Here is a 24,381-nt window from a genome sequence, read left to right as displayed (position 1 = left end):
ACAGAATTGTTACTGAGTGCCAGAGAATTGTTACTCAGGGACAGACAGAATTGTTACTGAGTGCCAGAGAATTGTTACTCGCACAGACACAAAATTGTTACTTGCACAGACACAGAATTGTTACTCGCACAGACAGAATTGTTACTCAGGGCCACAGAATTCATACTCAGGGACAGACAGAATTGTTACTAAGTGCCAGAGAATTGTTACTCAGGGACAGACAGAATTGTTACTGAGTGCCAGAGAATTGTTACTCAGGGACAGACAGAATTGTTACTGAGTGCCAGAGAATTGTTACTCAGGGACAGACAGAATTGTTACTGAGTGCCAGAGAATTGTTACTCGCACAGACACAAAATTGTTACTTGCACAGACACAGAATTGTTACTCGCACAGACACAGAATTGTTACTCAGGGCCACAGAATTCATACTCAGGGACAGACAGAATTGTTACTGAGTGCCAGAGAATTGTTACTCAGGGACAGACAGAATTGTTACTGAGTGCCAGAGAATTGTTACTCAGGGACAGACAGAATTGTTACTGAGTGCCAGAGAATTGTTACTCGCACAGACACAAAATTGTTACTTGCACAGACACAGAATTGTTACTCGCACAGACACAGAATTGTTACTCAGGGCCACAGAATTCATACTCAGGGACAGACAGAATTGTTACTGAGTGCCAGAGAATTGTTACTCAGGGACAGACAGAATTGTTACTGAGTGCCAGAGAATTGTTACTCAGGGACAGACAGAATTGTTACTGAGTGCCAGAGAATTGTTACTCGCACAGACACAAAATTGTTACTTGCACAGACACAGAATTGTTACTCGCACAGACACAGAATTGTTACTGAGTGCCAGAGAATTGTTACTCAGGGACAGACAGAATTGTTACTGAGTGCCAGAGAATTGTTACTCAGGGACAGACAGAATTGTTACTGAGTGCCAGAGAATTGTTACTCAGGGACAGACAGAATTGTTACTGAGTGCCAGAGAATTGTTACTCGCACAGACACAAAATTGTTACTTGCACAGACACAGAATTGTTACTCGCACAGACACAGAATTGTTACTCAAGGCCACAGAATTCATACTCAGGGACAGACAGAATTGTTACTGAGTGCCAGAGAATTGTTACTCAGGGACAGACAGAATTGTTACTGAGTGCCAGAGAATTGTTACTCAGGGACAGACAGAATTGTTACTGAGTGCCAGAGAATTGTTACTCGCACAGACACAAAATTGTTACTTGCACAGACACAGAATTGTTACTCGCACAGACACAGAATTGTTACTCAGGGCCACAGAATTCATACTCAGGGACAGACAGAATTGTTACTGAGTGCCAGAGAATTGTTACTTAGGGACAGACAGAATTGTTACTGAGTGCCAGAGAATTGTTACTCAGGGACAGACAGAATTGTTACTGAGTGCCAGAGAATTGTTACTCGCACAGACACAAAATTGTTACTTGCACAGACACAGAATTGTTACTCGCACAGACACAGAATTGTTACTCAGGGCCACAGAATTCATACTCAGGGACAGACAGAATTGTTACTGAGTGCCAGAGAATTGTTACTCAGGGACAGACAGAATTGTTACTGACTGCCAGAGAATTGTTACTCAGGGACAGACAGAATTGTTACTGAGTGCCAGAGAATTGTTACTCGCACAGACACAAAATTGTTACTTGCACAGACACAGAATTGTTACTCGCACAGACACAGAATTGTTACTCAGGGCCACAGAATTCATACTCAGGGACAGACAGAATTGTTACTGAGTGCCAGAGAATTGTTACTCAGGGACAGACAGAATTGTTACTGAGTGCCAGAGAATTCTTACTCAGGGACAGACAGAATTGTTACTGAGTGCCAGAGAATTGTTACTCAGGGACAGACAGAATTGTTACTGAGTGCCAGAGAATTGTTACTCAGGGACAGACAGAATTGTTACTGAGTGCCAGAGAATTGTTACTCGCACAGACACAAAATTGTTACTTGCACAGACACAGAATTGTTACTCGCACAGACACAGAATTGTTACTCAGGGCCACAGAATTCATACTCAGGGACAGACAGAATTGTTACTGAGTGCCAGAGAATTGTTACTCAGGGACAGACAGAATTGTTACTGAGTGCCAGAGAATTGTTACTCAGGGACAGACAGAATTGTTACTGAGTGCCAGAGAATTGTTACTCAGGGACAGACAGAATTGTTACTGAGTGCCAGAGAATTGTTACTCAGGGACAGACAGAATTGTTACTGAGTGCCAGAGAATTGTTACTCGCACAGACACAAAATTGTTACTTGCACAGACACAGAATTGTTACTCGCACAGACACAGAATTGTTACTCAGGGCCACAGAATTCATACTCAGGGACAGACAGAATTGTTACTGAGTGCCAGAGAATTGTTACTCAGGGACAGACAGAATTGTTACTGAGTGCCAGAGAATTGTTACTCGCACAGACACAAAATTGTTACTTGCACAGACACAGAATTGTTACTCGCACAGACACAGAATTGTTACTCAGGGCCACAGAATTCATACTCAGGGACAGACAGAATTGTTACTGAGTGCCAGAGAATTGTTACTCAGGGACAGACAGAATTGTTACTGAGTGCCAGAGAATTGTTACTCAGGGACAGACAGAATTGTTACTGAGTGCCAGAGAATTGTTACTCGCACAGACACAAAATTGTTACTTGCACAGACACAGAATTGTTACTCGCACAGACACAGAATTGTTACTCGCACAGACACAGAATTGTTACTCAGGGCCACAGAATTCATACTCAGGGACAGACAGAATTGTTACTGAGTGCCAGAGAATTGTTACTCAGGGACACCTAATCGTTGAATTAAATAGTATGTCAGACAACATGCAGAGGAGTGGCAGAGGAGGCAATGTTTTAGGAGCGAGCAGACGTGGCAGCAGAGGAAGGGGTCGAGGCAGCAGTATTCGCAGCCAGAGGCCAGTGCTCCCGGTGTCATCCAGCGGTCGTGTCTCCACCGACAACCCTGCCGTCATTGATTGGTTGGCTCGGTCGTCTTCCTCTTCCCAGGTCACCTCTGACACCTACAGCCAACGGTCGGTGGGTACGTCAGACACAACCGTTAGTTGGCATGGCCCGGGAGCAAGCCCACTGAAATCACGTGTCCTCTACCTGCCCCTGTCCTTTGCTGTTCCCTCACCAAGCGAAGTATCGCATGCTGTGGGCTCAGCCCCACTGTACAGTGAGGAAGAGCTAACAGAGGGCGGTCAGGAACGGGGGGAGACATCGGCCTTTTCAGCAGCCAAGCGAACAAGTACTGGCGAGGAGAGTGGCTCGGTAGCCGGTCTAGAGACAGGTCTGTCTCCTGACCCAGACGCAGCCGAGGGGGCTAGTAGTGAGGCGGAGACCCTACTTGATGATGAGGAGGTTGATCGCACTTGGCAGCCTCGTCGTCATCAGGCAATTTCTTCCGCATCATCAGGAGAAGAGGGTGGCAGCTTGGCAGCGAGCAAAACAGTCGGTGGGTTGCCCAGGAGACAGCAGCAGGGTCGCATCAGTGTCAGTGGAGCCAAACGTCCACGGAGTAGAGCACCAGCTCCACTGCAGCCTACCACCACGGCCAGTAGTGGTGCCGGTGCGCACGGAGGAAGTAGCAGTCAGCCAGTGAAGAGTAGCGGGGGCAAAGTTTCCTACTCGGTGGTGTGGCAATTTTTCCTCAAGCCGCCCGAGGAAGTAAACGTAGCCGTATGTCGACTATGTGGCCAGAAATGCAAGCGTGGCCAGGGGGCCCATGTTGGGACTACAGCGTTGCGTCAGCATATGCAGCGTCACCATTCGGTGGCCTGGGAAAACCGTGATAAACATACGGCGGTTCTGCCTGCCCCAGCCCCCGCTCCATCACCCGCTCCGTTACTTGCTCCGTCACCCGACGTCGTCAATCGCCCTCTATCAGCCAGTCAAGGCTCCAACACCTCTGCTGAGGGGAGTTGTCGCTCGTTGGCATCTTCCGCTCGTTCAGATGCTCCTTCTCCTGCTACTCCTCTTCTCGGATTCCGTCAACAGTCTTTCTTGGAATCCGTATCCAAGAGACAACAGTTTGCGAGCACGCACCCGACGGTGCAAAAGCTGAACGTCCTCCTGTCCAAGTTGCTGGTGCTGCAGTCCCTCCCTTTCCAACTGGTGGACTCAGCACCTTTCCGAGAAATGATGGCTTGTGCCGCGCCGCGGTGGAGAGTGCCAAGCCGTCATTTCTTTGCCCAAAAGGCAGTGCCAGCCCTGCATTCACATGTAGAAGAGATGGTGGGCCAGTCTTTGAGCATGTCGGTCTCTGCCAAAGTGCACAGCAGCGCCGACGTGTGGAGCTGTAACTACGGTCAGGGACAGTACATGTCATTTACGGCCCACTGGGTGAACGTGGTGCCGGCACAGCCGCACCAGAAACTTGGACAGGTCACGACGCTTTTGCCTCCACGTTTGCACGTCCTTGGTCCAGCAAGCATGTCCGCCTCTACCACCTCTTTTTCCGCCGTGTCCTCAGCCGCCACCCCCGTGCCAAGTCCCATTACCCGACCGGCATATCACATGTGCAGGGCGCAACGGTGTCACGCTGTGCTGCACCTGGTATGCCTTGGCGAACGTAGTCACACAGGGGAGGAACTGCTGAGTGTAATGAACAGAGAAATCGACAGATGGCTGTCTCCGCGCAAACTAAAAATCGGAACCATGTTGACTGACAACGGAAAGAACATGGTGTCTGCTCTGCGTCAAGGAAGGTTGTGCCATGCGCCATGCATGGCTCACGTGTTCAATCTGGTTGTCAAGCGGTTCCTAAAATCCACCATCCCACTGCAAGACATCCTTAAAATGTCACGTAAACTGTGCATGCATTTCAGCCATTCCTACACCGCAAAGAACACCCTCATTGAGCTGCAGCGGCAGAACGGAATTCCACAGCATCGCCTGATCTGCGACGTTGCAACAAGGTGGAATTCAACCCTACACATGTTAGACCGCCTTTACGAGCAGCGAAAGGCCATCACCGATTTCCTGATGTTACAAGCGGATAAAGGTACTCCCCTGTGTAACTTAGATGTCAGCCATTGGCAGCTCATGCGTGACACCTGCCGCTTGCTCAGGCCCTTTGAGGAGGCCACGCTATTCGTGAGTCGGCAGGACTATGGGATGAACGACGTCATTCCTCTGTTGCACGTCCTGGAACAAATGCTGTTAACAATGGCTGGTCAGGGTGCGGTAGACGTGGCGCACAGATCTCAACGCCACATGACCCCTGTGGGGGCAGGACAGGAAGAAGAGGAGGAGGTAGAGGAGGACATTTGTGCTCAGGAATTATTGAGTGAAATGGGTGGTTTTTCCACTCAGCGGACAGGAGTGGAGGAGCAGGAGCATCTGGTAGAGGAGGAGGAGGAGGAGACAGAGGACCCAGACGCACCGTGGCAGTATGCTGTGGAGATGGAGGCAGGGAGTCCCTCGCATTCCTTGGCACAAATGGCCCATAGCATGCTCGGTTGCTTGCGTAGCGACAGCCGAATAATAACCATCAGACAGAGGGATGACTTTTGGCTGTCCACCTTGTTGGACCCTCGCTACCGGTCCAAAATGGTGGCCTTTTTCACACCTGCTGAGAGGGAGGCCAAAATTACGTACTATAAAAACCACCTATGTAGTCAGTTGGTCTCTGCCTTTGTGCGCCAACGTCCATCCTCAGACACTGTGGGCCCTGTGCGCTCGCGTTCCGCTGGCATGGCAGCAGGGGAGGGGTGGGGTGGTAGGAGCAGTGGCAGCTCCACCAGCAGTGGCTGCCTCAGTCTGCAGTCGATGATGAGTAGCTTTCTTCACCAGCGCAGTGAGGAAACTACTAACCAGCCGCAGCAGCAGCAGCAGCATCAGGTGGACCTGGAGCAGGAGCTCAAACAACAGGCTTGGGCCTACTTGGACAGCACCCTGCCAACCGAGGTAGACAATCCCCTTGACTACTGGGCAACGAAACTTGACCTTTGGCCCCAACTAGCTGAATTTGCCCTTGAAAGGCTGTCATGCCCGGCCAGTAGCGTGGCATCGGAGCGCGTGTTTAGTGCGGCAGGAGGTATTGTAACTCCGCGGAGGACACGACTGTCCACCCAAAGTGTGGAGAGACTCACGTTTGTAAAAATGAATCAGGCGTGGATTAGTCTGGATTTCAAACCACCAGTTCCTGACACAACTGACTAAATCCGCCATGAATCATGCCTCAAACATGTGCCACTTTCAGGTCTCCTCACACTGCTGGTGTGTTTAATTTTTTGACATAGGGTGCTGGCAGATTACGGGCCTCCTATAGCTGCTGCCAGGCCCCTAATCTGCCATAGGCCCCTATATACCGCCTCCTCATGCTGCTGCTAGGTCCAGAGTCTCTCATGGGTCCCTGTACGGCCTCCCATTGCTGCTGTCTCCATCGCCACACTCTGCTGCCATGTGCCACTTTCAGGTCTCTTCACACTGCTGGTGTGTTTAATTTTTTGACATAGGGTGCAGGCAGATTACGGGCCTCACATAGCTGCTGCCAGGCCCCTAATCTGCCATGGGCCCCTATATACCGCCTCCTCATGCTGCTGCCAAGTCCAGAGTCTCTCATGGGTCCCTGTACGGCCTCCCATTGCTGCTGCCTCCATCGCCACACTCTGCTGCCATGTGCCACTTTCAGGTCTCTTCACACTGCTGGTGTGTTAAATTTTTTGACATAGGGTGCAGGCAGATTACGGGCCTCACATAGCTGCTGCCAGGCCCCTAATCTGCCATGGGCCCCTATATACCGCCTCCTCATGCTGCTGCCAAGTCCAGAGTCTCTCATGGGTCCCTGTACGGCCTCCCATTGCTGCTGTCTCCATCGCCACACTCTGCTGCCATGTGCCACTTTCAGGTCTCTTCACACTGCTGGTGTGTTAAATTTTTTGACATAGGGTGCAGGCAGATTACGGGCCTCACATAGCTGCTGCCAGGCCCCTAATCTGCCATGGGCCCCTATATACCGCCTCCTCATGCTGCTGCCAAGTCTAGAGTCTCTCATGGGTCCCTGTACGGCCTCCCATTGCTGCTGTCTCCATCGCCACACTCTGCTGCCATGTGCCACTTTCAGGTCTCTTCACACTGCTGGTGTGTTTAATTTTTTGACATAGGGTGCTGCAAGATAACGGGCCTCACATAGCTGCTGCCAGGCCCCTAATCTGCCATGGGCCCCTATATACCGCCTCCTCATGCTGCTGCCAAGTCCAGAGTCTCTCATGGGTCCCTGTACGGCCTCCCATTGCTGCTGTCTCCATCGCCACACTCTGCTGCCATGTGCCACTTTCAGGTCTCTTCACACTGCTGGTGTGTTAAATTTTTTGACATAGGGTGCAGGCAGATTACGGGCCTCACATAGCTGCTGCCAGGCCCCTAATCTGCCATGGGCCCCTATAAACCGCCTCCTCATGCTGCTGCCAAGTCTAGAGTCTCTCATGGGTCCCTGTACGGCCTCCCATTGCTGCTGTCTCCATCGCCACACTCTGCTGCCATGTGCCACTTTCAGGTCTCTTCACACTGCTGGTGTGTTTAATTTTTTGACATAGGGTGCTGCAAGATAACGGGCCTCACATAGCTGCTGCCAGGCCCCTAATCTGCCATGGGCCCCTATATACCGCCTCCTCATGCTGCTGCCAAGTCCAGAGTCTCTCATGGGTCCCTGTACGGCCTCCCATTGCTGCTGTCTCCATCGCCACACTCTGCTGCCATGTGCCACTTTCAGGTCTCTTCACACTGCTGGTGTGTTAAATTTTTTGACATAGGGTGCAGGCAGATTACGGGCCTCACATAGCTGCTGCCAGGCCCCTAATCTGCCATGGGCCCCTATATACCGCCTCCTCATGCTGCTGCCAAGTCCAGAGTCTCTCATGGGTCCCTGTACGGCCTCCCATTGCTGCTGTCTCCATCGCCACACTCTGCTGCCATGTGCCACTTTCAGGTCTCTTCACACTGCTGGTGTGTTTAATTTTTTGACATAGGGTGCAGGCAGATTACGGGCCTCACATAGCTGCTGCCAGGCCCCTAATCTGCCATGGGCCCCTATATACCGCCTCCTCATGCTGCTGCCAAGTCCAGAGTCTCTCATGGGTCCCTATACGGCCTCCCATTGCTGCTGTCTCCATCGCCACACTCTGCTGCCATGTGCCACTTTCAGGTCTCTTCACACTGCTGGTGTGTTAAATTTTTTGACATAGGGTGCAGGCAGATTACGGGCCTCACATAGCTGCTGCCAGGCCCCTAATCTGCCATGGGCCCCTATATACCGCCTCCTCATGCTGCTGCCAAGTCTAGAGTCTCTCATGGGTCCCTGTACGGCCTCCCATTGCTGCTGTCTCCATCGCCACACTCTGCTGCCATGTGCCACTTTCAGGTCTCTTCACACTGCTGGTGTGTTTAATTTTTTGACATAGGGTGCAGGCAGATTACGGGCCTCACATAGCTGCTGCCAGGCCCCTAATCTGCCATGGGCCCCTATATACCGCCTCCTCATGCTGCTGCCAAGTCTAGAGTCTCTCATGGGTCCCTGTACGGCCTCCCATTGCTGCTGTCTCCATCGCCACACTCTGCTGCCATGTGCCACTTTCAGGTCTCTTCACACTGCTGGTGTGTTTAATTTTTTGACATAGGGTGCAGGCAGATTACGGGCCTCACATAGCTGCTGCCAGGCCCCTAATCTGCCATGGGCCCCTATATACCGCCTCCTCATGCTGCTGCCAAGTCCAGAGTCTCTCATGGGTCCCTGTACGGCCTCCCATAGCTGCTGTCTCCATCGCCACACTCTGCTGCCATGTGCCACTTTCAGGTCTCTTCACACTGCTGGTGTGTTAAATTTTTTGACATAGGGTGCTGGCAGATTACGGGCCTCCCATTGCTGCTGCCAGACATGTAATCTGCCATGGGCCCCCGTACCGACTCCTCATGCTGTGACGTTGCAACAAGGTGTAATTCAACCCTACATATGTTAGACCGCCTTTACGAACAGCTAAAGGCCATCACAGATTTCCTGATGTTAAAAGCGGATAAAGGTACTCCCTGTGTAACTTAGATGTCAGCCATTGTCAGCTCATGTGTGACACCTGCGCTTGCTCAGGCCCTTTGAGGAGGCCACGCTATTCGTGAGTCGGCAGGACTATGGGATGAATGAGGTCAAATCGGCCATGGGCCCCCGTACCGCCTGTTCACGCTGATGCTGGTCCCACAGTGTGACCTGGGTCCCTGTACGGCCTCCCATTGCTTCCACTCTGCCATGTACCTCTTTGAAATCTCCTCACACTCCTGCGGTTGTCCATTTTGTCATAGGTTGCTGGCAGATTAGCGGCCTTCCATAGGTGCCGCCAGGCCCCATATCGACCATGGGCCCCCGTACCTCCTGGTCACGCTGCTGCTGAGCCCACAGTGTGACCTGGGTCCCTGTACGGCCTCCCATTGCTTCCACTCTGCCATGTGCCACTTTGAAATCTCCTCACACTCCTGCGGTTGTCCATTTTGTCATAGGTTGCTGGCAGATTACAGGCCTTCCATAGGTGCCACCAAGCCCCATATCGGCCATGGGCCCCCGTACCGCCTGGTCACGCTGCTGCTGGGCCCACAGTGTGACCTGGGTCCCTGTACCGCCTCCCATTGCTCCCACTCTGCCATGTGCCACTTTCAGGTCTCCTCACGCTCCTGCTGGTTTCCATTTTGTCATAGGTTGCTGTATGGCCTCCCATTGCTGCTGCCTCCACCGCCACACTGTGGCTCCAAACACTGGTTTTGGCCCCGTGACTGCCCAAATGAGTGAAGTGTGCGGTGATTCTAAGATCGACGGCACTCATCTGCATGTCATACTGACAGACAGTATTATTTCTCTTCCCCAGCAGACTCCAAGGGCATTTAAATTAAAGGTACAGTGTTCTGCACTAATATTAAGTCTCTCTGAAGCCTAGAAACACCCTTTTTTAAGTTAAATTCACAGCGAATTTATTCGACTCGAATCGAATATTGTCCACGAATTCGCCGAATCAGTCGAATCGAATTTTTCATTTCTTCGCTCATCTCTAATTACAACCACTACCTGTGATCCCAAGCTTTTAATGGAATACTTACCTTCAATCCAGCACTGTCCCCTATAGAAGTTCTGCTTTGTCCTACTGCTGGACTTTCTCTGAACTTGGGCTATCACCCTTCCTTGAAGGCTGTTGTTTGCCATGCATCACCCTTCCATGTGCTTCTTGGTGCAAAGGCCAGTTATAGGTGGGGGCAGTTGCCATTTGCTTGTACTGTTGATATACTGGTAAGGGGATACACTGAACACCTTGGCTGCCATTGTGCCATATGCTGGGTGTCCAGTGCGTTTAACGAGGGGTGGGCTCCCTCTGGGCTTACATGTCCTCAGCCTATCCATTATTATACAAGTGCTTCTACTATGGAGGCTCTCAACATTTATAGAGTTAGGAACTGCAGAATATTGGGGTGCCATGAAGAGGCTCTGCAGCTTACACATGTATTTGCAAAGGTGTACAAACTAAACCCCTGTTTTTAACATGAACTGTTAGATAGGACAATTTGGTTGGCTGCAGGCTGGTTAGTAATTTGAGCTGGGAATTGTTCTCTGTTGTTGTTTGACTGTCCGACACTGTCCCCTGGAGATGGTCTGCTCTGTTATACTACTGGACATCTTTAAGACCACTTCCTTTGAACCAACCCACATGGAAGAAAAATATATTTGAAATATATTTTTAAAATATTCTTCCCAAATATATTGACATATCTTTGAAATACTAAAATTTTGGCCATATTCAATATATTTCAAACTATATTTTAAGAAAAAAAAAATTATATATACTGTGTTTGTGTGTGTGTGTGTGTGTATGTATGTATGTATGTGTGTGTGTGTGCGTGTGTATATATATATATATATATATATATATATATATACATATAAAATATACACTGTGTGTATATGTATATACAAGTGAAACTCGAAAAGTTAGAAAATCGTGCAAAAGTTAATTTATTTCAGTGCAGCAACTTAAAAGGTGAAACTAATATATGAGATAGACTCGTTACATGCAAAGCAAGATAGTTCAAGCCGTGATTTGTCATCATTGTGATGATTATGGCTTACAGCTCATGAAAACCCCAAATCCACAATCTCAGAAAATTAGAATATTGTGAAAAGGTGGAATATTCTCGGCTCAAAGTGCCCCACTCTAATCAGATAATTAAGCCATAACACCTGCAAAGGGTTCCTGAGCCTTTAAATGGTCTCTCAGTCTGGTTCAGTAGGAATCACAGTCATGGGAAAGACTGCTGACCTGACAGTTGTGCAGAAAACCATCATTGACACCCTCCATAAGGAGGGAAAGCCTCAAAAGGTAATTGCAAAAGAAGTTGGATGTTCCCAAAGTGCTGTATCAAAGCACATTAATAGAAAGTTATGTGGAAGGGAAAAGTGTGGAAGAAAAAGGTGCACAAGCAGCAGGGATGACCACAGCCTGGAGAGAATTGTCAGGAAAAGGCCATTCAAAAGTGTTGGGGACTTTCACAAGGAGTGGACTGAGGCTGGAGTCTGTGCATCAAGAGCCACCACACACAGACGGATCCTGGACATGTCGTATTCCTCTTGTCAAGCCGCTCCTGAACAACAAACAACGTCAGAAGCGTCTTACCTGGGCTAAAGAAAAACAGACCTGGTCTGTTGCTCAGTGGCCCAAAGTCCTCTTTTCTGATGAGAGCAACTTTTGCATCTTATTTGGAAACCAAGGACCCCGAATATGGAGGAAGAATGGAGAGGCCCAAGGACCCCGAGTATGGAGGAAGAATGGAGAGGCCCAAGGACCCCGAGTATGGAGGAAGAATGGAGAGGCCCAAGGACCCCGAGTATGGAGGAAGAATGGAGAGGCCCAAGGACCCCGAGTATGGAGGAAGAATGGAGAGGCACACACTGCAAGATGCTTGAAGTCCAGTGTGAAGTTTCCACAGTCTGTGTTGATTTGGGGAGCCATGTCATCTGCTGGTGTTGGTCCACTGTGCTTCATTAAGTCCAGGGTCAATGCAGCCATCTACCAGGAGATTTTGGAGCACTTCATGCTTCCTTCCGCAGATGAGCTTTATGGGGATGCTGACTTCATTTTCCAGCAGGACTTGGCACCTACCCACACGGCCAAAAGCACCAAAACCTGGTTCAATGACCGTGGTATTACTGTGCTTGATTGGCCAGCAAACTCACCTGACCTGAACCCCATAGAGAATCTATGGGGCATTGCCAAGAGAAAGATGAGAGACCGAACAATGCAGAAGAGCTGAAGGCCGCTATTGAAGCATCCTGGTCTTCCATAACACCTCAGCAGTGCCACAGGCTGATAGCTTCCATGCCACGCCGCATTGAGGCAGTAATTGCTGCAAAAGGGGCCCAAACCAAGTACTGAGTACATATGCATGCTTCTACTTTTCAGAGGTCCGATATTGTTCTATGTACAATCCTTGTTTTATTGATTGCATGGAATATTCTCATTTTCTGAGATTGTGGATTTGGGGTTTTCATGAGCTGTAAGCCATAATCATCACAATTATGACAAATCACGGCTTGAACTATCTTGCTTTGCATGTAATGAGTCTATCTCATATATTAGTTTCACCTTTTAAGTTGCTGCACTGAAATAAATGAACTTTTGCACGATATTCTAATTTTTCGAGTTTCACCTGTTTATTTTTCTTTCATATGGGAAGGCTGGACTAAGTAGTGCTTACATATCATTATGTGGAGTAAAGACCACTTGCCACTTCTACAGAAGAAGGGAAAAGTCCATGATGTCACTGGATTAGCGAGAAGACCTTTGGGAAAAAAAAAAAATTTATAACATATTGGGGGGACATCAGGAAGGGGGGGGGGGGTCAAGACATGGACTTTGAATGCTTGAAAATGATTGGGCAAACAGCTTCACATTATTAATATTATTATATTATTAACCTCTTGCCGTCCGCCTGCTGTTTATAAACGGCAGGGCGGTGGCAGTCCAGGGGCAGGTTGCCGTTCCTAAACGGCACCCGCCTTTTCTAGCTGTGCGCGCTCCCTGGGAGCACGCACCACCGCGATCCGGTGCCCGCTGTGTCCTCCGGACACAGTGAAACACCGATCGTCGGATGGGACCTCTGTACGAGGTCCCGATCATGTGATCACTGATTGGCGAATCAGTGATCACATGCAAAGTAGTAAGCAAGATGTCACTTGTGACATCATTGCTTACTACGTGTGAAATCTGTGAATGATGACAGAGGTCACATGGTACAAGGCTATTCACAACAGCCTTGTACCATGTGACAAGCTTTGACCAATCACAGCTCACTCAGTACTTCTCAATGACTGCAAGAATGCAGACAGAGAGAAAGAGAAATGATTGCTTTTACATCCTATATGGGTGTAAAAGCAATCGGTGTAAAAAAAAAAAAAAAAAAATCTTCATCACCCCCCACAAGTAGTACAGTGTCACCATGGTGACACTGTACTGCTAGGGTGACAGTATGTAAAAAAAATAAAAATAAAAATAAAAAATAATAATATAAAAAAAAATAAAATAAAAATGTAAAAAAAAATGTTTAAAAATTATAATTTTTGGTTATAAACTAATTTGAATTTTTTTTTTTTTACTAAAAAAATAACGGAATAAATTTTGGCCAAGATTTAGGATGAAATATTATTTATTTGCAAAATTGTATTAAAAAAAAACACTTTTTTTCAAAATTTTTGGACGTTTTCATTTACATAGTAAAAAAAATAAAAATCCCAGCGGTGAATAAATACCACCAAAATAAAGCTTTATCTGTCTCAAAAAAATGGTAAAAAATTCATATGGGTACAGTATTGCATGACCGCGCAATTGTCATTCAAAGTGTGATAGCGCTGAAAGCTGAAAATTGCCCTGGTCAGGAAGGGGGTAAAAGTGTCCGGACTGGAAGTGGTTAATAATAACAATAATAATATTAATAATAAAATAATATAATAATATAATATAATAATTCTCATTATTATTATTATTTTTCAAAGTCAACATATTGTTTTTCTATCATACTAAAACCTCAAGGCTGCACTTAGACACAGTGGTGCCTAGGCACACCTCTTTGATGATGCCTGGTTTTATAAAGTATAGATTTCCTTTAAACTGGGGTCCCCAAATGTGAACTGACATGTCATTCCTAGACTCAGCAGAAGAGGGCACCACATAGTCACGTCCTCACCGATTCTAGATTTTACATACAGGGTTCTGGAGAGTTAATGCTCAGAAACACAGGTTTACCATTGAAGTCTTCAGTGCCAGATGTAGTGGATGAGATATAGGAAGAATGTTAGAAAAGTGACGTAGCCTGGCTGCAAAAATGATCCTGATGATTCGTATTCGTTGTCCTCCTAGAATTAGGAAGAAGCGAGACAATTTTAAGGAACACACAATACTGCAATTATGAGACATTGATCCCTGCAACTTCCCCAGTCATGAACTTCCTGCTCTCCGGCATCCATGCCCCCCTGGCTGAATAAATATTAAAAAAATGTAATCTCATCTACAGACAGCAGGTGGTGCTGTTGGTGCATTTTCACATATTTCCCAGGTAAGTTATATCTGCTTTGCTGATAAAAACTGTTGTTTAACCCCTCGCCCTCCAGAGGATTCCCCCCCCCCCTTCCTGACCAGGTAATTTTTTGCTCCGCGTTACTTTAACAATTGCGCGGTCATGTAACGCTGCACCCAAACTTACATCCTTTTTTTTCCCCATGCGAATAGAGCTTTCTTTCTGTGGTATTTGATCGCCTGTGCGGTTTTTATTTTTTGCGCTAAAAAATAAAAAGACCGACAATTTTGAACGGAAAACAATATTTTTGACTTTTCGCTATTAAACATGTCCAGTAAAAATTAGATTTCATCATAAATTTAGGCCAAAATGTATTCTGCTCCATGTCTTTGCTAAAAAAAAAATCCCAATACGTGTAAATTAATTGGTTTATGTGAAAGTTATAGCGTCTACAAATGGCGGTATAGATAATGCGATTTTTTAATTTTGTGCAAATAATGGCGGAGATCCGCGACTTATAGCAGGACTGCGGCGGGCATTCTGACACTGGGGGGGGAACTGACTTGGTGTCACTGACATCCCCAGTGACACCAATACAGTGATCAGTGCTAATAAAAAGCACTGATCAATGTAGTAATGGTACTGGGCAGGAAGGGATTAACATGAGGGGCGATCAAAGAGTTAACCTCTTCACGCCGGCCGAATGCAAATGTGCGGCCTTCTGGCGTCTGGGCCTAGACACCGAGCGGCCGCACATTTGTGTTCTATTAAAAAAGGACATATGTGCAGAGTGCACGCACCCTGCGAGCTCCCAGCACACATGTTCGGTACTCACGGAAAGGTCCCGATCTCCTCTTTCGATCGGGACCTTTCCCGATCATGTGACGGCGCGTCATGGCGGTCACATGACCTTAAACCCCGCCTCCCGGCTTCTGAAACTCTTAAAGGGCGGGGAGGCGCTGGCGCGAAGGGGTTAACTGTGTGCTGTTTCACATTATGTGCTGTGTGTGTGCGTCACTGTAAGCTCGCTGCTTTGTATGGCTCTGCTATGCAGAGCCATACAAAGCAGTGTGCAGGAGCTGACAAGGGAGAGAACTGTATTGTTTACATATAGTTCTCTCCCCCTGTCGGTAATAGTTGGCTATCGCCGGGTGTCGGAGAGTAATCACCTTCCGGGACCCGGGGATTGACAGCAGAGGCCGCGAATGGTGGCGCAGGTAGGGCGTGCACCCCCTACCCGAAACTGCAAAATTGTGTATATATACGTGATTTCTGCGCACCCGTGACACCCTGTAGAAGTATTTCTACTATAGGGTGGACCAGGGGCAGATTGACAACTCATGGGGCCCCCAGGCAATAGGAGATCATGGGGCCCCTGTGTCCTTGCCCAAACTCAAAAAAACCTATGAAAAAGGTACCAGGGGCATCTCATGGGGCCCCCTACTGACCCCGGGCCCTCGGGCAGCGCCCGAGTTTCCAAATGGTCAGTCCACCCCTGGGGTGGATGGTAGTTCAAGATTAATGTTGAAATTTACACACATCAATGATTCATAGCAGTGACTCCTTCTCCTGCTCTGTTCACGCTTCTCCACCTAAAATGTGATTTAGAGAGACTGAAAGCAAAACAGCTTCTGATTTGTTCTCTTTTTAAAGAACCCACGATGTCCTTGAACCCCTTCCTGTGCGCCCTATAGCAGAAACATTGCTACAGGGTAGCAGGGGGGCCCATTCACGACCGTGGCGGTCAATCTCAGCTGCTGATTACTCACTGGCGCCCAGTGATTTCCGATAGGGAGGAGGACTGTTTTGTTTACTAACAGTCCCTCCTCCCTGTCAGCTCGGGCACACTGCACAGCAAAGCGGTGTGCTTACAGTGAAGCACACAGACACCGCCCCCTAGTAAAACACTCCCAGCACACAGTAAACCCTTTGATCGCCCTTCATGTTAACCCCTTCCTGCCCAGTGCCATTAGTACAGTGTCAGTGCTTTTTGTTTAACACTCATCACTGTATTGGTGTCACCGGGGATGTCAGTGACACCAAGTCAGTTCCCCCCCAGTGCCCGCCGCAGTCCCACTATAAGTCGTTGGTCGCCGCCATTACTAGTAAAAATTAAAAAAAATTAAATCCCAGTATCTGTACTGCCATTTGTAAACGCTATAATGTTCACGTAAACCAATTCATTTACACGTATTGGGATTTTTTTTCAGCAAAGACACTGAGCAGAATACATTTTGGCCTAAATTTGATTTTTTTAAAAATTTTTTACTGGACATGTTTTATAGCAAAAAGTCCAAAATATTGTTTTTTTCTCAAAATTGTCGTTTTTTTTTTTTTTTTTTAATAGTGCAAAAAATAAAAAATGCAAAGGTTATCAAATACCCCCGAAAGAAAGCTCTATTTGTGGGAAAAAAGGACGTAATTTAATTTGGGTGCAGCGTTGCATGACCGCGCAATTGTCAGTTAAAGTAACGCAGCGCCGCAGCGCAAAAAATGGCCTGGTCAGGAAGGGGGGAAATCCTCTGGAGGGGATGGGTGAAATCTTAAGCCATCTTTTTTTTTCATTTTGGATAGATTTCAGAAAGGTTAGAACCCCCTAAGTTTTTGTCGCTGTCTCTGTCCCCATTAGGGGGATTTACCCTCTTTTTTACTGGGCGATAGTTGTCAGTGGGACTGAATGTGAGGAGAAATCTTCCAATAAGGACTGGGTGACAACCATCTAAGAGAGATTTGCCCTTACCTTAGAGAGATTGTATCTGAGAAAAGCAGCAAAGAAAAATCTCCCCAACACAGTTAGCAAAAACACTTGATGGGGGGGTTTAAAGTGGATCTTGCACCAAAATGATAGCGTCCGCTTACTCAGTGTCACCCCCTCTTGCTGAAATTTTGCAATAATATAAAAAAAAAAAATTGTTTATGTCTGCATTTGGTACATCCCTCTGTTTCTCCCTTCCTGTTTTAGCCTCCTTGAGAAAGGGGTGGTACTGTCCCGAGACGTTTAACCGCACCCCTCCCACACATGCAAAGTGCAATGCTGGGCAGCATCTGGTATTCTCCGGTGGCACCTAGAAGGGAGTGACATCATCCTCCTTCCAGAAAGATCCTGGGGAATACCGAGCAGTCTAAATCTTGCTGAGAATCTTTTTTTTTGTTTACAAACGATTTTATTGAGTATAAGTAGACAATAAAATAACAGCACATTTTCAAATATTAACAGCAAAAACAAGGCACTTTTGAAAAGTACAATTCAGAAAAATATATCATAATAAGGAAGAGAAGAAACAGAAGAAAAGTAGATTGCAAGTACATGAAATACGTTAATGATAAGAGAAATTGAATGATACGTCTGCCAACAGCATCTGTCAGTCATTGTTTACTGAAAACATTATCAATCATGCAATAAATGTCTATAATCCCTCCATGACTCCCATTTTTTATCAAATAAGTGCATCTTATCCAGCAGAGTATAATGAATGCGTTCCATGAGCATTACAGCATCAATTCTGTGTAAGATGGAGGCCAAAGGTACAACATTGGATCTCCAGTGTAAGGCAATAGACCATAAAGTGGCAATACAAATAGTATGTATCAATCTCATAATGGCATCAGGGACCCCTGGGATATGAGCCCCCAATAGACAAGTCTGAATAGATAAGCATACTGGGGTGCCCGCCAGTGAGGTAGCCACCTCGGATATCTTGCGCCAAATCAAAGATATGGACGGGCAATCCCAAAATATATGCACCAAAGTGCCTGTAAAACCACAGCCCCGAAAACATAGAGGGGAAGTTTGTGGGTACAATCTATGTAGTCTTGATGGGGTATAATACCATCTAGTTAAAACCTTAAGGGCTGTTTCACGAACAGAAAGAGATCGAGAGCTTTTACAGATATTATCCACCATGGAATCCCAATCCTCATCCGAAAAAGTGGTACCACTATCCTCCTCCCACCTCTGTCGGTACAACGGAGGCGTATGAAAAAGACAAAGTAAAGATTGGTGATAAAAATTGGAAATAAGACCCCTACCCCTGGGAGAGTCACGGCTGGTACGTTCAAAAAAGGAAACCGGAGAAGACGGTGTAAGGCCAAATTGTGATTCAAAAAAGTGTCTAATCTGTCGGTAACGATGGTACTCGCGAAGGGGAATATCAAAAAGCGCGCGCAACATATCAAAGGTAATGTAAGATCCTCCTCTTTGAAAATCAGATAATCTGATAAGAGATTGATCATACCACCAACGAAACAGTTGAGGAGAAGAAAAAGCTGGTGCAAAAGTTGGATCACCAAAAAATGAAATACCGGGGGGAATAGGAGAGACCAAATTTAATTTATATTTGAATGTGGACCAAAGTGTCATTGAATGGGTCACTATGGAGTTATAAAATGTAAGTGAACGTGGAGAGATCCTGGACCACAAAATACTCGGTAAGTAGAAGGGGCGTATGGACTGAGATTCAAACTTGACCCATGGGATCTGAGAGTTAATAGTTGCCCACTGTGATAGCTGCGCAAAACGAGCCGAAAGGTAATATAGCCAAAAATTGGGAAGACCGAGGCCTCCAGTCCGTTGTGAGCGGTATAAAATCGCTGAGGCAAAACGTGCACGCTTATTACCCCAGATAAAATTATTAATGGTCCGCTGAAATTGGTTCAAAAACGTTTTTGAGACTGGAACTGGAAGTGCTCTAAAAAGATAAAGAAGTTTAGGCAAAATATTCATTTTAACAGCCGTGACTCTACCCAAGAAGGAAATAGGATAACCATGCCCAATCCTCAGTAGCGTAGATAGATGTGATATACATGGTGGATAATTAGCAGCAAACATATCTGAATAACTGGGAGTGAGATTAATACCTAAATAGGATATCCGGTCTGTAGACCAGCGGAATGGAAAAGAACTGCGGAGAGATGCACTTAGGGAATCAGGAATATTAACCGGCATAACCACCGATTTGGTAAAATTAACAGTAAGACCCGACGTTATGGCAAAATCATTCAGTATGGCACATAAATAAGGCAATGAAGTCAAAAGAAAAAGCATAACATCATCAGCATACATGCTCATTTTAAATTGTGAGACTAACAATGGGTAGCCTGAAATATCCGGGTGTGATCTGATCGCTACTGCCAAAGGTTCCAACACCAGTGCAAATAAAAGGGGTGAAAGGGGACAGCCCTGACGGGTACCTCTACCCAATGTGTAAAAGTCTGAATTGCAGCCAGGGAGCCGAATTCTTGTCTTTGGAGAGTCATATAGGGCGTGTATACCGGCTAAAAATTCGTCATTAAAGCCCATTTTTCGTAGCAAGGAAAACATATAGGGCCAAAGAACACTGTCAAAGGCCTTGTTTATATCCAGACTCATCAGCAGGACCTCTTTAGAATGTAAATTGGCATCTTGAATAACATTGAGCGTGAGGCGAATATTATCAGTGATAAATCTGTCAGGGATAAATCCAGATTGGTCCGGAGAGACTAAAGAGGAGATAATAGGGGCCAACCTGTCCGCCAAAATTCGGCTAAATATTTTCAGATCATTATTCATTACTGAGATAGGTCTATAATTTTGTGGTAAGCTGTGGTCCTTCTGTGGTTTGGGTATTACAGACATGTTAGCCAACAGCATTTCCTCCGGGAACCTACCCCCCTGCAAAACATCATTAAATAAAGTTATCAGATAGGGATCCAAAGTGGAGGCAAAATGTTTGCAATAACTAGCAGTGAACCCGTCCGGACCTGGCGCAGTAGAGCTTTTCAGGGCGCTAATTGCACGAGTTATCGCCTCCAGAGTGCAGGGGGCATTAAGAGAAGCAACTTGAGAAGGTGTAAGGGCAGGGAGAGGTATAGAATCCAGCCACGAGGCTGCAGGTGAAACAGAGTCCGACCGTGGAGGGGCTAATAGGTTAGAATAAAAGTTTTCAAAAATGCCCAAAACCTCCTGAGGCAGAGATGAGATAGTACCCGAGTTAGTACGCAATTTATAAATATGTGGGGGACGCATGGAGTGATTCAGTTTCCTAGCAAACATAGTGGAAGCCGAGTTGCTATGTAACAAAAACGAGGCTTTTGACCAGCGGAGAGCTTTTTCAGTTTTTTGGGATAGCAGAGTATTCAATTCTAAGCGCTTTTGAGATAATAACTGTTTATTAAGAAGAGATGGGTTGGCAATATGACTTCGGTAATGTGCTTCCAACTCACGGGTAAGAAGCAGAATTTGCTGCCATCGTTTTCTATTTCTGGATGAAGCCATAGAGATAAGGCGGCCTCGTAGGACCGCTTTATGAGCTACCCATAATGTGGCTGGAGAAATATCAGGAGTCGAATTAGATTGAAAATATTCCAAAATAGACGTAGCCACTTCATGGCGGGAGTCCACATCCGTAAGCATAGAATCATTGAGTCTCCATGAGAAGGGAGTGGGTGCAAGTCCCATACATGTGATAGACAAGGCTATAATATTGTGATCCGACCAAGGACTCAAGTGGATGTTAGCTATCCTAGAGTTTGCCAATAAAATAGGGGTGCAATAAATATAGTCTAATCTAGCATAAGAGTCATGTGGGTGAGAATAAAATGAATATTCCCTAGCTCCTACATTATGCGCCCTCCAGGCATCTACTAACTGGAGGGCCTCTAGTCTTTTAGTAAGTGACTTTGGGAAGGCGTGGGAAGAGTGCAAGGGTGAGCTATGGTCTAAAAGAGGATTTGCTACCAGGTTGAAATCACCACCCACCAACAGATGGGGTGACATAAATCTATCAAGAACATCAAAAAATTTTGAGAAAAAGGTAGCTTGTGCCGAATTCGGTGCGTAAACATTTGCTATTGTAAGTTCTCGGCCTGAAAGGGTGCCCTTAAGAATAATAAACCTACTGTCTGGATCACGGTACACATGTTGAACCTCAAAGGGGATTGAATTATGTAGAAAAATGGCCACCCCTCTACTCTTGGAGGAGTGTAAAGTATAATACCCTTGTCTATAGGATTTATGGAAATATGTCGGGTGTTTTGCGGCCGCAAAATGTGTTTCCTGCAATAAAATAATTTTAGCCCCTAATCGCCTATATTGGAGAAAGGCTGTTTTGCGCTTGTTTGGCGAATTGAAACCCTGGACATTATGCGAGATACATTGAATCACCATAATATGCAAAAATTATTACTATCAGCAAAAAAAATACACATTGACAAGACATATACTCAAATTATTTGGCTAGATGTAAGGACCTTCAAGTCCGTAACAAATAGACTTACGGGTAGCATTACCAGTCTGGGGGACATCCAGACCCCAAAATGAGGGTCGTGATGTCCGCACACCGGCATCAAGCCAACATCATGTACTAAAGTTTTGAGGAAAAAAAAGACAAAAAACAGTAAAAGTGAAGCAATGATAGCTTCTACAATGAAAAAAGTAACTGAGAGACATGGATCAGGCAGGCAATTAGCCGTACCTGAAAAAACAAAAAATTTCAACATCAAAGGGCCAATCGGGCCCAAACCCTGTCTACATAACACATGAAAAACGGAGCCGTCACCCCACAATCGGGCGGTGACTCCTCCGGTCATGTCAGGAGGCAGGGTGGGGTAACGTGTCCAAGAGTCGTGAGATCATGAATCAGTGGGCGATATTCAGAGGGCCCGAAGACCCTTGTTAGGCTTAAACACATCCAGTTATCAACGAGAGAGTATACATAGTCTATAGAAACACAGAAACAGCACAATAGCGTCCACAAAAACACACATCCCCAAGGAGTAGGGGATGCTGAACTTGCTGAGAATCTTGCACTGTGTTGTCACTTTAAATGGGTCATGACACCTGGAGCTGGTAAGTAGGGTTCCCAATCTTGCAGTAATGCGATTGGTTGCACAGTGCTTGTGTCATCTGGAGACCCCGCTCACCATCTCCTACTCATCAGTAGTGGATCATGAGCTGTCAGTTCAGGGGGCGCTGATGAAGTGCGCCCCAGAACAAGACAGCGACACATATATGTGGTGGATGGGTGTTCAGGCCCACCCAGCACTGACACCATATATATGCATAGCACTGTTGTAAAAAAAGTTAAAGCCACTTTAACTTGTTTATGTCTGCATTTAGAACATGCCTCTGTTTCTCCCTTCCTGTTTGAGTCTCCTTGAGAAAGGGGCGGTACTGTCCCGAAACGTTTAACTGCACCCCCCACACGTGCAACGTGTAATGCCGGGCAGCACAGTGGCTAAATGGTTGGCACTTCCGCCTGGCAGTAGTTGGGTCCTTGGTTCAAATCCCAACCACGGCACTACCTGCCTGGAGTTTGCATGTTCTCCCTGCGTGGGTTTCCTCCAGGTACTCTGGTTTCCTCCCACACTCCAAAGACATGCTGGTAGGTGAATTGGCTCCTGTCTAAATTGGCCCTAGTATGTGTATGTATTAATGTGAGTTAGGGACCTTAGATTATACGCCCCTGGAGGGTTAGGGACCTTAGATTATACACCCCTTGAGGGTTAGGGACCTTAGATTGTACGCTCCTTAAGGGTTAGGGACCTTAGATTGTACGTCCCTTGAGGGTTAGGGACCTTAGATTGTACGCCCCTTGAGGGTTAGGGACCTTAGATTGTACGCCCCTTGAGGGTTAGGGACCTTAGATTGTACGCCCCTTGAGGGTTAGGGACCTTAGATTGTACGTCCCTTGAGGGTTAGGGACCTTAGATTCTACGCCCCTTGAGGGTTAGGGACCTTAGATTGTACTCCCCTTGAGGGTTAGGGACCTTAGATTGTACACCCCTCGAGGGTTAGGGACCTTAGATTCTACGCCCCTTGAGGGTTAAGGACCTTAGATTGTATGCTCCTTGAGGGTTAGGGACCTTAGATTCTACGCCCCTTGAGGGTTAGGGACCTTAGATTATACGCCCCTTGAGGGTTAGGGACCTTAGATTGTACGCCCCTTGAGGGTTAGGGACCTTAGATTGTACGTCCCTTGAGGGTTAGGGACCTTAGACTGTACGTCCCTTGAGGGTTAGGGACCTTAGATTGTACACCCCTTGAGGGTTAGGGACCTTAGATTGTACACCCCTTGAGGGTTAGGGACCTTAGATTGTACGCCCCTTGAGGGTTAGGGACCTTAGATTGTACGCCCTTTGAGGGTTAGGGACCTTAGATTCTACGCCCCTTGAGGGTTAAGGACCTTAGATTCTACGCCCCTTGAGGGTTAAGGACCTTAGATTGTACGCCCCTTGAGGGTTGGGGACCTTAGATTCTACGCCCCTTGAGGGTTAGGGACCTTAGATTCTACGCCCCTTGAGGGTTAGGGACCTTAGATTGTACACCCCTTGAGGGTTAGGGACCTTAGATTGTACACCCCTTGAGGGTTAGGGACCTTAGATTATACGCCCCTTGAGGGCTATACAGGGGATCTGTTGCAGCAATTGCCTCTCCGCTGTGCCGATCACCCTCCCTGCCCACATCCGATTCACTGCCTGGGCCCCCCTGCTGACCTGGACTCTGTACAGGAGGACTGGTGGTACCCCCTTATCCACAGCCCTGCCCTCTGTACTGCACTTGCATGGATTCAACTTCTGTGTCTTATTGAAGAGTTACGCTGACTGTGGATTCTGCCATGTGAGCAGGTGACCGTAATGTCCAGGCAGACTGGTTTAGTGGAGGTATATCAATGGTATAAAGCAGCATTTTAAACAGGACAGGGCTACTCAACACCAGGGAGCGCGTTTACATCTGTGCTGTTTCATGGAACCATTCTTTGTTTTTTATATAATCTGCAGTCTTGCAAATATC

The 24,381-nt window shown here is 46.9% G+C and overlaps 1 protein-coding gene and 1 long non-coding RNA gene across 3 annotated transcripts in view; one reads left to right on the top strand and one right to left on the bottom strand.

Moving 5' to 3' along the window:
• Window positions 1-18,016, top strand: part of LOC149443627 (uncharacterized) — a 38,869-nt gene extending 20,853 nt beyond the window's left edge. The window contains exons 3-4 of the long non-coding RNA XR_016306646.1: window positions 14,456-14,651; window positions 17,575-18,016. This is a non-coding gene — a long non-coding RNA (uncharacterized LOC149443627). The remainder of the gene's footprint in view (window positions 1-14,455; window positions 14,652-17,574) is intronic.
• Window positions 1-24,381, bottom strand: part of LOC149443626 (uncharacterized) — a 44,756-nt gene that overhangs the window by 4,044 nt on the left and 16,331 nt on the right. For both annotated transcript variants that reach the window (XM_089655493.1, XM_089655494.1), the window contains one exon: window positions 14,342-14,451. In XM_089655493.1, coding sequence (XP_089511619.1) covers window positions 14,353-14,451 — 99 coding nt within the window. In that variant the 3' untranslated portion in view covers window positions 14,342-14,352. The remainder of the gene's footprint in view (window positions 1-14,341; window positions 14,452-24,381) is intronic.

The sequence above is a fragment of the Staurois parvus genome, unplaced genomic scaffold (genome assembly GCF_062004578.1).
Source record: "Staurois parvus isolate SC_StPar_1 unplaced genomic scaffold, SC_StPar_1.0 ptg000842l, whole genome shotgun sequence".
Classification (NCBI taxonomy): Eukaryota; Metazoa; Chordata; class Amphibia; order Anura; family Ranidae; genus Staurois; species Staurois parvus.
This window is presented reverse-complemented; position numbering and strand designations above follow the sequence as displayed.